The sequence below is a fragment of the Coptis chinensis genome, chromosome 6 (assembly GCF_015680905.1).
Source record: "Coptis chinensis isolate HL-2020 chromosome 6, ASM1568090v1, whole genome shotgun sequence".
Classification (NCBI taxonomy): domain Eukaryota; kingdom Viridiplantae; phylum Streptophyta; class Magnoliopsida; order Ranunculales; family Ranunculaceae; genus Coptis; species Coptis chinensis.
The window spans coordinates 28010813-28025719 of record NC_141461.1 but is presented as its reverse complement, the minus strand read 5'-3'; the positions used below and the strand labels follow the sequence as shown (position 1 = coordinate 28025719).

The window sequence follows — 14907 nt, the reverse complement described above, 5'->3', positions numbered from 1 at the left end:
GAGCTAGTACCACCGGCTCATGAAAGATTGGAATGTCTTTGTGACAGTTCAAGTTAATTTGAAAAGGTATTAGGATGGTTTTGACGCTGGTTCAAGAAGTTTGGAAAAGTTTGATTTGATGATTGGAGAGAGAGAAACAGGAAATGGGTGGTGGTGGATTGTTGGGTTTTGAGGTGGGGGGGGGGGGGTGGGGAGGAAGTGGAGGTGGAAAGAGAGGGCAAAAGAAGAAGAATAATAATTGAGAACAGTACACGTTGGTTGATTTATTTTTTGTTTTGTTGAATGCACACGTGGCAGTTTCGGATTGGGCCAGAAGCAAACTAAAGCATTGTAAAATTGCAGCAAAAATGAGCTCCCCACTTCCCCAGGCCATAAAACCAAAAAAATAGAACTAAGAAATATCACGACTGATAAAGTTGGTGATGAGAAAGGCGTTGCCGCTTATTCCGAAACAAAACCTGACTCGTTCCTGACATGGGTTTATCAATAACTGATTTCAAAGCCCGTTTCAACAGACTCAACTCTTCATCACACCCACCACTTATTTTCTCAATCACCAACTCACTTTTTGTCCTTCCACCAATTGTCGACATTTCTGCTTTGACCACTCTGGCTCGGACTGTTTTCACTGCTTGACTCAAATCTTTTAATAAATCAACTCGGTCTTCACAACACATTGACACTTTAATACGAGACCATGTTGACGATGTTGGTGGATCGGCCGAGTCACAATAACTCATTTTTAACTCGTCCGTTTCACCTGGGAATGGCCATTGTACTGTGGTCTCAGTACTATTGGTACTACTGCTGCTGCACCCGTTGTCTTCTTTTGATGCCACGTCAGCTGCTAGTTTCTGTAGTTCTCTCACTTGATGGACCACTTCAGCTAGTAACGAAGCTTTGTCTGACTGCAATGGGATATAGAATTACGTTAATAGCCTTAGCAAGTACTACTTGCAAGTTACAATTAAAATGCATACTTGTGCTCACAGTAACAAATTAAACGAATTGGTACACACAATATTGATATTTTGTTTAGATACTTTCATGATTTTAAATTGACATTTATTTTGTTTACAAAATTTTCTTGTTGAATCGCCATTTTCCTGTTTATAAACGTTCGTCGTGGCATACGAAATGGCACATGTAATGCCCATTGTGTATTTGTATACACATAATACATATACAATTTATATTTTAGTTCACACGTGATTCAATACAAACACCTTGATTCAATATATACATCTAATTGAAAGAATATTACATAGAAAATTGAGAAATAATAGTAGCGGAATACACAGTAGTTCTCATGTTTTGTCATGAATAAAATCTTGTGTGTAAAAAAGAATGTTTTGCCATCAAAATAACAAATATAAACATTCCTTTTTGCCTTTTATTCCCCTACGATACGCTTTCACCTGAAATGAGATGCTGATTCGGAAAACTTCTTTAGCTTTTTTCCTTGTTACTTACTATTAATTTTGTGAAGTAGCTTAGCTTAGTGAAGGAACTTACTTTCGTTGTGCTAGGAAGAAGAGTACGAAGGGAGCGAAGGTGGCCATTGATCCGTTCTCTACGTCGCTTTTCAGCTTCGCTGTGACTCTTAGATGCCGAGACTGATTTCTTCTCCGTCGATGAGTTCGAAAGAATCGTCGAACCACCATCACCACTGTGAATCACCATGTCCATGGAGCCTAAAGTACGAGGAAATCCATCTCGACTTGAATAACTCCCAAACCCGTAATAGTTCTGAAATGGAAGCATTTTGTTCTATCTCTACTCTTTTGCACCCAATCTGCAACAAGGAAAGAAATATGCAACTTATAAGTTACAACGAACTCAAGTGTGCAACAATGCAATAAGAGGTAATGAGTAGCTATTTGGTAAAGGTGCGAGAGAAGGGAAAAAATGATTAAAAAAGATTACAAAGGTCTTTGTATATGTGGAAAAGTTTCCTTTATAGGGAAAAATAGAGATGATGAAATGAAGATCAAATATTTACTATTAATAGTAATAAAGAAAGAATCCTAAGCATAAAGTATTAGCTAATAAAATCAAACCTCTTTGAATTATGTTAAATTTGAAGATTGTACGCGTAATCTGAGTATCTGATATGATAATCTTGTTTGTAATAATAAACTTGTCTATGGTATCAGATAATGCAGTAGGAATAGAGATACTGAGCGAGTGTTAAACGAAGAGAAGAAGTTGATTCCATTCTTATTGTGCAAGTTAAATTGTTAAAAGGTAAAACCATAGACTTTTGGGGATCAGGTGGCGACAGCAACAGAAGCCACTTTTTTCGCATGGCACATTAGATGGGCATACTTTATTTTAAGCACCATGCGACAGGATACATATGATGGGTCCCTACTATGATAGTTACTAGTTAGTAAATCAAAACCAGTGTGTACTTCAAAGAATCAAAGTTCAAACAGAATTAAGTTACAAATTGTTCTATTTTTCTAGATATTGTAGGAAATTTGTTTCAGCGAGCATAGGTGAAATTGTGAAAAGCAAGAAAAATAATGTTGTGGTACTCTTTCTCAGTGAGTTGGATCATTGGATGTAGGAGTCTGGTAGACCATAGAGACATAGACCAATGATCTATCCAACCATTGGTAAACCTGGACCCTCTTGATATATCTGTAAAAGTAAATATTCGTTCTTGCGATTTTCCGAGGAGGTAAAATAAAGTAAGTGAGACACTGACGATCAAGTTCGAAATTCCAACGTGGGAAAGAGAGAAAAGCAAAAGTGAAACAAGGCGCAATCATTTATTCTCCGGCAAATTTCGGCGGCTGAAACAGCTTTTGTAGACCAATTAGAAAGACAAGAATATCGGTACAAAATCGACCACATTTCTCTCTTAGCTCAAAAGCATGTTTCACTTTCACTATCATATTCTCTCTTCCCTCAACAAAATTCTCACAATTCAAACCAACTTTGAATGGAATCTAGTGTTTCCAATCCGTGATTCTTGTGTCGAAGACTCTAATGTCCATTCACATATTGAATCATCTCATTGTGCTAGATTTACGGATCATCACAGTCCAATCATTTATTTGACAGTGTAGGATTTGAGTCTAGACTTTATAACCATTGATCAATTTTAAAGTACTATGCGTAGATTTGTTTTTGGCTTTAAGGTAATGTATTGCCAAAAGAATAGCGTTACAACGAAAAATTAATTTACAAATAGATGCTAGTAATGCGTAGATTTAGTAACTTATTATCCAGTTGTGCATAAAGACTGTACGTGATCTAAAAAATGTCCATATGTCTTGGGGTGATTCCTTAGTTCATGAGCAAACATAACATAGAATTGTCTAAATTAACAATACAATCCAGTAACACCAAGTCACCAACAATGAAACGGGCAACATAGAATTATTATTTTAAAAATGAGTAACAATTTAATGATAATTGACTATACGTACGTTCGTGGTTAAGTGTTAACATGCTCTTCACCAAAAAAAAGTATTAACATTGCTCAAAATCTAGTAGTAGAAATGGCCAAACAGCTCTATTGGGTCAAACATACGGTGATGCTGAAGGGTGATAGTTCAAACTCTAAAAGGTAGGACAGTGGTTCGTATTTAGTGACAAAGGGACAGTAGCTAGAGACCACATTACTTGATCACATAGTAACCATGTGTACATCAGTACAGGCTTTGGATGGCAACACTACAAGTCTACAAACATATATAAGAAATTTCCACACAACTACTCACTTGTACAAATTTCAAATTCATATCCGAAACCATTGATCAATTTTACTTTGCCATTGTGAATAATTGTGTTTGGTGGATACTTCACTTTGCATGTACCCAATGAGTAACTGGTAAAAATTCTGATAAGGTAATCAGTCCCGAATTCCAAATTTCCAACAACACCCTGCTTCATTTGCATTGAAGCTCCTAGAAGCACTGCAGGAACTTTGCGTGGAAGACAAACGAGGACAGTCAACAGAGGACTGACCACACTGAACGTCTGGACTCGAAGACAATTTCCCAGTAATCTATGTAAGGTGACGTTTTATTCTTGACTGCAAAATGTGTTTTTGTAGGTAGACAAAAGGTACATGCTGTTGCATGAAATACCAAAATTCATATTCATGGACGTACCAAAGTTTCAGTCTTCCGTGACATATACTCATATAGTAGTGTCTCTACAATTCTACATCCTTTGTTGTCCCTCATTTACGTGGGGGACTGATAGAGTGATAGCCCACTCCAAACTTTTTCACCAAGCACCAGTTCAGCTCAACGACCAAGTGACGAAGACTCAAAATTTTATGGCACCAGTTAGGCAGTTACCACTTACCAGCCTACTGCTTTGGGCATTTTACTTCTCAGAACAAATTTTTATGTTGGGTTAACCAATATTACCCAAATTAGGGTCTCCATCCCCTCTAAATACACACACAAAAAAGTCAAACTGGGTTGACCAAATTTTTTTTGTGTGTATTGGGAGGGGGGGGATCCTAATTGGCTCATCTAGTATGAGTACCACTAGTTCACCCATTTTTATTTAGCTAACATACTTGTTTAAGATCTATTAGAAACTCGTGCTTATATTACCGAGTGCTAAATGCTTTCTACATGGCATTATTAATGCATTATATAACCTGTTAGGGTTTATACCAATACCAATCAATTCCCCACTATACAGATAATTTGTATTTGAACAATAATCACTCCAATCTACAATCTAAATATTTCCTACAACCAAACTAACATGCCCAACTTGCTAAACAACTATTAACAATAGATAATAATGTAAAGCAATAAAAGCATACCACAACACAAAGATATATCGTGGTTCGGCCAATGGTGCCTACTTCCACAAGAACTAATCCTTTTATAAAGTGGGAAGGAAGATTACAATCACTCTTTTCAGTCTTCACCTTATAGAGATCACTCCCTCTCTTTTCTGGGGTTGTTTTTCTGTAAAGGTTATCTCTCAATCTTGATTGCTTTCAAGATTGGGTTTTCTCTCTGTGTGCTTTGTATTTTCGTGTCTTCTGACTTAGTTAGGTTTTGCCAAAAACCCCAACTTGTATTGCAAACTCGCGGTTCACAAAAAATAGAATCTGCCAAAAATAGGCATGGACGCAGGGCGCGCCTTGGGCAAGGCCAAGTCGAGAGCGGGTCGCGCTGAAAGTACTGGAGGTCGACCAAGGCATGGGAGCGTGGCGCGGCTTAGGCAAGGCCAAGTTGAGCGCGGGTCATGCTCAGGCTTCTCCATGCAGGTTGAACTCCAGTTCCTCCCCATGTGAGGGATAACTCCAACAATCTCCCCCTCCCGAATAGTAAGGGGGGATACCTCCATCCAATTTCCAAATCAACAGGAGGAGTCTGCTACCATTCCGGCAGTAGCACAACAAACATCAAACTTATCTTTCGGTAAGACTTTGATCATCATATCCGACCCGTTCTTATCGGTATGGATTTTCTCGATACACAAATGCTTGTCTTCGAGTACTTCTCTAATCTAATGATAACGCACGTGTATGTTCTTGGATCTTGAATGAAAACTCGGATTCTTACTCAAATGGATGGCGCTCTGACTGTCACATAGAACTACAAATTGTTTCTGCTTTAGCCCTAGTTCGTCAAAGAACCTCTTCATCCATAGCATCTCTTTGCAACACTCAGTGGCTGCAATATACTCGGCTTCTGTAGTGGAGAGGGCAACACACTTTTGCAACTTAGATTGCCAAGAAACTGCTCTCCCTACAAAAGTAACCAGATAACCGGAGGTAGACTTCATCGAGTCAACATAACCTGCCATGTCTACATCAGTGTAGCCTTCAAGTAAGGGCTTACTTCCACCAAAATACAAACATGATTTGAAAGTGCTCTTAAGATATCTCAATATACACTTAACACCTTCCCAATGCTCCTTACCCGGATTTGACAGAAATCGGCTTAGAACACCAACGGTGAAAGCAATATCCGGTCTTGTACACACCATTGCATACATCAAGATGCCCACTGCGGATGCATAAGGAATCTTTTCCATCTGACTCTTCTCATGCTCACCTTTGGACACATCTCTTTGGTCATGCGGAACTAGCCACTAAGCGGACAACTGACTGCTTTCGCTTGATCCATGTTGAATCTCTTCAACACCTTCTCAATGTAGCTTTCTTGAGAAAGCCACAACTTCCCACTCTTTCTGTCACGAGTGATCCGCATCCCAAGTATCTGCTTTGCTTGACCCAAATCCTTCATCTCAAAGGACTTACTCAAGTCTTTCAATTATTCAGTTTGGATATCTTGTTGATGTTTGGGCCAACTATCAACATATCATCCACATACAACAAGAGCACTATGAAATCCCCGTCTGGAAATTTCTGAACAAACACACAATGATTGGAAGCAGACTTCTTGTATCCTTGCTTCGCCATAAAGGAATCAAACTTTATGTATCATTGTCTCGGTGCTTGGTTCAACCCATACAAGCTCTTTATCAACTTGCATACTAGGTGCTCCTTGCCTTTGACCTCAAACCCCTCTGGCTGGTCCATGCAGACATTTTCTTCAAAGTCTCCATGAAGAAAAGTTGTCTTAACATCTAGCTACTCAACCTCTAGGTTCATACTTGCGGTCATACCCAATACCACCCGGATAGAAGTCATCTTCACTACAGGAGAGAAAATCTCATCAAAGTCAATCCCTTTTCTTTGACCAAATCCTTTCACAACAAGGTGAGCTTTGTGCCTTGGGTGTGGATTGTTCTCATGTTTGACTTTGTAGATCCACTTATCTTGAGAACTTTTCTTCCTTTCGGTTTCTCAACTAACTCATAAGTGTGATTTTTATGCAAAAAATCCATCTCGTCATGCATGGCCTTCAACCACTTCTCTTTGTTTGTACCTTTAAGAGCCTTTTGATAGTACATAGGTTCTCCACCATCAGATAGTAAAACATACGTATGTGGTGGATACCTGGTTGAAGAGAAGTGGCTCATCTAGTATGGGTACCACTAGTTCACCCATTTTTATTTAGCTAACATACTTGTTTAAGATCTATTAGAAACTCGTGCTTATATTACCGAGTGCTAAATGCTTTCTACATGGCATTATTAATGCATTATATAGCATAACCTGTTAGGGTTTATACTAATACCAATCGATTCCCCACTATACAGATAATTTGTATTTGAACAATAATCACTCCAATCTACAATCTAAATATTTCCTACAACCAAACTAACATGCCCAACTTGCTAAACAACTATTAACAATAGATAATAATGTAAAGCAATAAAAGCATACCACAACACAAAGATATATCGTGGTTCGGCCAATGGTGCCTACTTCCACAAGAACTAATCCTTTTATAAAGTGGGAAGGAAGATTACAATCACTCTTTTCAGTCTTCACCTTACTATATCACTCCTCTCTCTTTACAGGGTTGTTTTTATGTAAAGGTTATCTCTCAATCTTGATTGCTTTCAAAATTGGGTTTTCTCTCTGTGTGCTTTGTATTTTCGTGTCTTCTGACTTAGTTAAGTTTTGCCAAAAACCCTAACTTGTATTGCAAACTCGCGGTTCACAAAAAATAGAATCTGCCGAAAATAGGCATGGGATTTAGTGGGCCAAAAGGCAAGTCGAGGCTGGTCGCTATTTGAAGAAAGTACTAGAGGTCGACCAAGGCATGGGAGCGTGGCGCGGCTTAGGCAAGGCCAAGTTGAGCGCGGGTCATGCTCAGGCTTCTCCATGCAGGTTGAACTCCAGTTCCTCCTCATGTGAGGGATAACTCCAACAATCTCCCCCTCCCGAATAGTAAGGGGGGATACCTCCATGCAATTTCCAAATCAACAGAGGAGTGCGCTACCATTCGGGCAGAAGACAACAAACATCAAACTTATCTTTCGGTAAGACTTTGGTCATCATATCTGACCCGTTCTTGTCGGTATGGATCTTCTCGATACACAAATGCTTGTCTTCGAGTACTTCTCTAATCTAATGATAACGCACGTGTATGTGCTTGGATCTTGAATGAAAACTCTGATTCTTACTCAAATGGATGGCGCTCTGACTGTCACATAGAACTACAAATTGTTTATGCTTTATCCCTAGTTCGTCAAAGAACTTCTTCATCCATAGCATCTCTTTGCAACACTCAGTGGCTGCAATATACTCGGCTTCTGTAGTGGAGAGGGCAACACACTTTTGCAACTTAGATTGCCAAGAAACTGCTCTCCCTACAAAAGTAACCAGATAACCGGAGGTAGACTTCATCGAGTCAACATAACCTGCCATGTCTACATCAGTATAGCCTTCAAGTAAGGGCTTACTTCCACTAAAATACAAACATGATTTGAAAGTGCTCTTAAGATATCTCAATATACACTTAACACCTTCCCAATGCTCCTTACCCGGATTTGACAGAAATCGGCTTAGAACACCAACGGGGAAAGCAATATCCGGTCTTGTACACACCATTGCATACATCAAGATGCCCACTGCGGATGCATAAGAAATCTTTTCCATCTGACTCTTCTCATGCTCACCTTTGGACACATCTCTTTGGTCATGCGGAACTAGCCACTAAGTGGACAACTGACTGCTTTCGCTTGATCCATGTTGAATCTCTTCAACACCTTCTCAATGTAGCTTTCTTGAGAAAGCCACAACTTCCCACTCTTTCTGTCACGAGTGATCCGCATCCCAAGTATCTGCTTTGCTTGACCCAAATCCTTCATCTCAAAGGACTTACTCAAGTCTTTCAATTGTCCTTTCTGTGAGACGGGAATCTTTGGAAAGACACTCTTGTGTTGCTTTCCTACCAAACAGTGAGTACATCTATTTAAATATGTACCTTTGATGTCTGGCAAGGCCTTTTGCTTAGCAAGAACTTCCATCTCTTTTTCGCCCATATGACACATTCTCTTGTGCCACAGTTCGGAGGAAGCTTCTTCATCTGTCACATTCACTTTTGTTTTACACAAACTAGCATGTGTTTTATAAAGAGAGCAAATTTTCTTCCCTCTGGCTGCTACAATGGAACCTCTGCTCAGTTTCCATACCCCTGTACCAAATGAGTTTACAAAGCCATCGTCATCTAACTTCCCAGCCGAAATTGGGCTTACCCGAATGTCAGGGACATGTCTTACATCCTTGAGTGTCAAGGTGTAGCCGATATTGGTTTCTACATGAACATCACCAATGCCTATAATCTTTGAGACTCCACTGTTAGCAATCTTCACTTCACCATATTCACCACAGTTGTAGGTAGTGAAGAATCCCATGTGCGGTGTGACGTGATAGGATGCTCCTATATCTATCACCCACTCTGTATCCTGGCCTGAGGTACTAAGACAGTACACACCACAATCTGACACAATTCCCACTAGATCGTCGACTAGTGCGGTAATATCTCTGTCTATGTTTCCGTTCCTCTGTACCATGTCTTCATGTACACAGTTATTCTTCTCACCCCTCTTCAATGTTCTACACTCATACCTAAAGTGACCCTTGGTGGCACAATAGCAATATTGCCTCTCTGCATTAGGAGTTCTAGCTTCACCTCTAGATTTACTTTTGTCATCACCTCTAGAACGAGATGGTTTTCTGTTTCTACCTCTCCCCCGTTTCTCTGTGACAAGGATCTCTGAGTGAGAGGAGCTGCCTTTTGAACTCCTTCTAGTCTCTTCATTCAACAAAGACGTGGTAGCCATCTCCATGGTAACGATTCCATCCTTGGTTGCTCTATGTAGAGAAATTGCTAACGTCTCCCAACTTTCGGGTAGAGAGCCTAATAGAAACAAAGCCTCAACTTTGTCTTCCAAATTAATCTTCATCAAATGCATCTGATTGATGGTATTATGTACTTCGTTAAGATGCCCAGACATTGAAGAACCTTCTTGGTACTTCGTGTTGGCAAACTTCTTAACGACCAGCACTTTGTTTCCACCCGACTTCCTCTCATAGAGGTCTTCGAGTTTCTTCCACAAGCCAAAAGCTATAGTCTATTGGGATACATGGTGACTGTCGTCAATCCACTGTTGAATGTACCCAATTGCTTTTCTGTCAAGCTTGCTCCACTCAGCCGCAACAACCGTTTCCAGTCTTTCTCCTTCATTCTCAATGGGTTGTGCCAAGTCCTTGCAATAAAGCAAGTCTTCCATCTTGGCTTTCCAAATGGTGTAGTTCTTCCTATTCAGACTCATCATGCGAGTGTTCACAGAATTGTCCATCTATACAAGTTATTTAAACTCAAATCTCCTCTCAAGAGTTTTGTCAAACACCTTCCGACCAAGATTTGGATAACACTCTAAGCTAATCTAACCTGGCTATGATACCACTTGTTAGAGTTTATACCAATATCAATCGATTCCCCACTACACAGATAACTTGTATTTGAACAATAACCACTCCAATCTATAATCTAAATATTCCCTACAACCAACTAACATGCCCAACTCACTAAACAACTATTAACAACATATAATAATGTAAAGCAGTAAAAGCATACCACAACACAAAGATATACCGTGGTTCGGCCAATGGTGCCTACTTCCACAAGAGCTAATTATTTTATAAAGTGGGAAGAAATATTACAATCACTCCTTTCAGTCTCTCACCTTACTAGATCACTCCTCTCTCTTTACAGGGTTGTTTCTCTGTAAATGTTATATCTCAATCTTAATTACTTTCAAGATTGGGTTTTCTTTCTGTGTGCTGTGTATTTTCGTGTCTTCTAACTTAGTTAGGTTTTGCTAAAAACACCAATTTGTATTGCAAACTCGCGGTTCACAAAAAATATAATATGTCGAAAATAGGTATGGGAGCGGGGAGCGCTTTGGGAAAGGCCAAGTCGAAGGCAGGTCGTGCTGAAAGTATTGGAGGTCGAACAAGACATGGGAGCGCTGAAAGTACTCCAACATGTAACCCCCGTAACCCACAAAAACCATACTTAAACATGTGTCAACGGACAGGATCGCAATCAGGTGGGACAATTTTTAGAATCTTTGTTGTAGAAGTTGAAGTCCAGGTTCACATGTAACACTTCCCAGTTCTTATAGCAGGTGTGAAATAGGGAGAAAACTGTGAGGAGACCATAGAAATGAACATGTGTTTAGAATCAATTTGCTTTTCTTTTTTTTTGTTCCTTTATTTTCTTAATCAAAGAAACACAAGATACAAACACAAGAAGTAAACATAAACCTACAGAACCAAAAACCAACAAAGTCAAATAAGAAATTAAGAACAGGAATAAAACACCCGAGATTGCCTCCCTTCGCAACGAACAAAAGCTTCCAGAATGCTCCAATCCGTAGCAACCAACGATGTCGCATCTTTCATCACTTGAAAGGAAAAGGTATTCTACTAAACAATCTTAGTACTTGCTTCACCATATCCTCCAATTAGGGGTGATTTCTGATCGGATAAATGGCTTACAGAAAAAAAATTCAATTTTTTTCGCACGGCAATATCCTTTCCAAATCTGATCCAATTATTTTTTAGATAGCAATTGTTTTTTCGAATTCGGAAAGTTCGGAAAATCAGGAAATTTTTTGAAAATTTCAGAATCTGTAAAATACGGAAATAAATCGGAAATTTGAATTATATAATCGGATTCTCTTTTAGGATAATCATTTTTTTATCCAGTTAATATATTTTGAAATTTATTAATTTAGTAAACAAATTAGACATTTTAACATGTTCATTCAGCAAAAAAATTCTTCATGCATGTTAATGCATTAATTCAGTAAATAGGAAGATGAAGAAATTGAAACATGTACTAGAATGACAATATTGATTTTTTGAAATTGTGAGAGAGACAATGTTCTAGGGTAATTTACTTCTCTAGGGTATTTATTTGGTTTGTAAACTATCTGCAATTGTAATTTAGTAACTATATGAAATAGACCACTATATGTTAAAAATTCGAAAATTAGTCGAAAATCGGATTAGATCGGATTTTGGAAACAAATCCAATTCCGATCCAATTATTTTTCAAAAAAATCGGATATCATAATTTTAGATATCAAAACACAAATATCATGGCCAAATTTGGAAAAATATCGGATCGAAATTTGAAAAAATTGGGTTTTCAGAAAAAAGAGGCACCCCTACCTCCAATTAGGGGTGCGAGTGGATATCCAAATATTCGAATCCGATTCCTATTCGTATTCGAAAAATCGGATATTATCCAAAAATTTCGGATATCGAATTCGGATTCGGATAAATTTTCACATCCGAACAGATTTCGGATACGGATGCTGGTAGTATCCGTCGGATAATATCCGGACCCGATTTAATTATTATAAATTTATAAGTATATTATTAAATAATTAATTAAATACAAAACATCATTAATTAATAAACTATCATCATTAATACAACAACTTTTGCCACAATTCCTCTTCTTTTATCAAATCATGAATTCATGAAAGCAACAAAAAATAGAAGACCTTTCTTTGTAAAGAAGAAACAGATTGCTCTATAAATACTCCTAATTCTATATCACTTCACCAGATCCCTCAAATTTTCTCTCTCCACTGTTTTTCAATCTCTTAAAATTTGAAGATGAGTAATCTAAATCAAGCTGAATCCTCTTATTCGTAAGTCTTCTATCTATTTTTTGTTGTTGATATTGTTTTTTTAAGTTGATTGATTGAATGATGGGTTGTTTGATTTGATTTTGTGTAGAAAGGGGACAAAGAGAGATTTTAGAAAGGAAAAAGGCAGCGAATAGATTGGTTGTTGATGAAGCAATTAATGATGGACAAGTGATGAGGATGATTATTTGAATGGTGGAGAAGATGTTTGGGATCTTCTATATGTTGCTGCTGCTGAAGTTGTAAGGATGAGGTTAAATGAAGAAGGGTCCAAGTTTGGGAGAGGATTTCTTGCTGTTCCTCGAAACCCAACTCCAAAGAACTCTACGACTAATGTTGGGTTTTACCCAAATTACTCAAATCAAGCACTTGCTCAGCAACAACTGCAATTGAATCAGTTTCTTTAGTTCAGGCAACAGAGAGAACAAATATGTTTTTACAGTATAGTGATCAGATTGGATATTATCCGATATCCGAATCGGATATTGGATTCGGATTCCGGATATTATTTCATACATCCGTCGGATACGGATTCGGACTCGGATGTGAGTGGCAAATTTCGGATTCGGATTCGGATGCAGGCATATCCGAATCCGAACCTATCCGTCTGCACCCCTACCTCCAATACAATATCCATTCAATCTCACTCTTTTCTATTTCCTCGTCTTTCTCCGTTTTCTTTTTCTTCTTCCTCTTCTTCCAATCAACTTTTGCCTTTTTCATATTTCTTTTCTGATGCAGGAGGTTCCGAGTCAGATGATGCTGAGTTGACAAATTGCACATTAATGGCACTAAAGTATCATGAGTTGGCGCAAAAATGGCAAGTAATCGTGGTATTTTTCTAAGGGTGAACTAGTGTTACCCCCCCCCCCCCCCCCCACACTAGATGAGCCAATTAGGATTCCCCGCCCCCCACCCACTAGATGAGCCAATTAGATTCCCCCCACTAGATGAGCCAATTAGATTTAGATGAGCCAATTAGGATTCTCACTAGATAGAATTAGGGTCTTCCCTAACACACGGTCAACTTGGTTTTACTGCTAACTTTTAAGTCAAACAACTAAAAATGACATAAATGTCCTTACCTAATTAAAATTGAACATTTTCTTTTTTGAAAACAATGAAGGCATTTGTGTAATTTTCAATTGTTTGACTTGAAAGTTAACGGTCAAAACAAATTGACCGTGTGTTTAGGGGAGAGATCCTAATTTTCCATCTAGGGGGGGGGGGAATTCTAATTGGCTTATCTAGTGGGGGGATAATACTAGTTAACTCTTTTTCTAATTGGGGTAAGTTGGGATGTTTTTTGATATTTTGGCCATAATTTTGGCTATGATTGTCAAAATCACAAGTGTGACCGACTGGAAAGATCTCAGCGGCGTGCACGCTGTCACCACCGAGCTACCGTGGTAGCCATTTTCGAAATCAAAATTTACTGTTTTCCCTTCCAAATTCATCATTTTAGATTTTCTTTTCTTTTTACCGTTTCGGAACTAAATGTGAGTCCGATTTGGGCTAGAATTTTGATAGATTACTTATGTTATTATCTAGTTAATTTTAGTATGATTGATATTCGGATTTATAATATTTTGTTGCTATAAAGTCCGGGTTGTGGACTAATATTGGATTATTCTTGACTTAACAAACCTTAGAGACGATTTCTGTGTTTAGGGCAATTCTCTTGTGTTATTTCCTGTTTATTATTTGTTATTACTAGTGTACAGCATAATTGCTATTCTGTTTGGCTTCATTTTCCTCCACCAGATTTTTAGGATTCTACATTTCAATCCAAAAGCAAATAAATAAAGGATATTCACCATTTTCTCCTTACCTACGCGCAAGTAAACCATCACACAAAAGACTGATGAACAAATTTGTTTCCATCAATTCCACACGCACCAAGACTTGAGATAACTTACAAATCCACTTCTTCAGTTTTGTGGACCCACCCCCTACTCCATTCACACTTCTTCAGTTTTGTGGACCCACCCCCTACTCCATTCACACCATTTTCATTTACCATGCCCTCCACCTGGCTAATCTCATAGTTGTGTAAAATTTCGTCCTGTGCACATAGTGCGACACTGTGACAAGTTCTTCGAACCAGAAATTCAACGCACCAAAAGACTACATCAATTTACTTGGGGCCGGAAAAGCTCACAATGCAAAAAAGCTTGTTTAACAATATCGTACGACTCAAACTTTCTTAGGTAGAAATGTAGAATAACACTTCAATTAAGTACACGCAGTAAGTTATCAAAAAAATTCCATGATGAAGGAAGTACATTTTAGTAAGAAATATATCATGATCTCTCACTGCACAAACAA

The 14907-nt window shown here is 38.4% G+C and overlaps 1 protein-coding gene and 1 long non-coding RNA gene across 3 annotated transcripts; one reads left to right on the top strand and one right to left on the bottom strand.

Annotated features, from left to right (window-relative positions):
* Window positions 1-230: 230 nt before the first annotated feature.
* Window positions 231-2192, bottom strand: LOC147492423 (transcription factor bHLH30-like). Of its 2 annotated transcripts, XM_086565971.1 has the most exons (3): window positions 2061-2192; window positions 1516-1795; window positions 231-908 (listed from the first exon to the last, which is right to left on the bottom strand). In XM_086565971.1, exons 2-3 carry the CDS (start codon window positions 1762-1764, stop codon window positions 402-404), a joined length of 756 nt encoding a protein of 251 aa, XP_086422097.1. In that variant the 5' UTR covers window positions 1765-1795; window positions 2061-2192; the 3' UTR covers window positions 231-401. The 2 variants fall into 2 exon arrangements, with proteins under 2 accessions (XP_086422097.1, XP_086422098.1); XM_086565972.1 differs by lacking the exon at window positions 2061-2192 and having other exon boundaries at window positions 1516-1926.
* Window positions 2193-12372: 10180 nt separating this feature from the next.
* LOC147492422 (uncharacterized) lies at window positions 12373-13235 on the top strand. Its single transcript, XR_015198481.1, has 2 exons — window positions 12373-12582; window positions 12671-13235. It is a non-coding gene; the product is annotated as an uncharacterized LOC147492422 (long non-coding RNA).
* Window positions 13236-14907: the final 1672 nt, after the last annotated feature.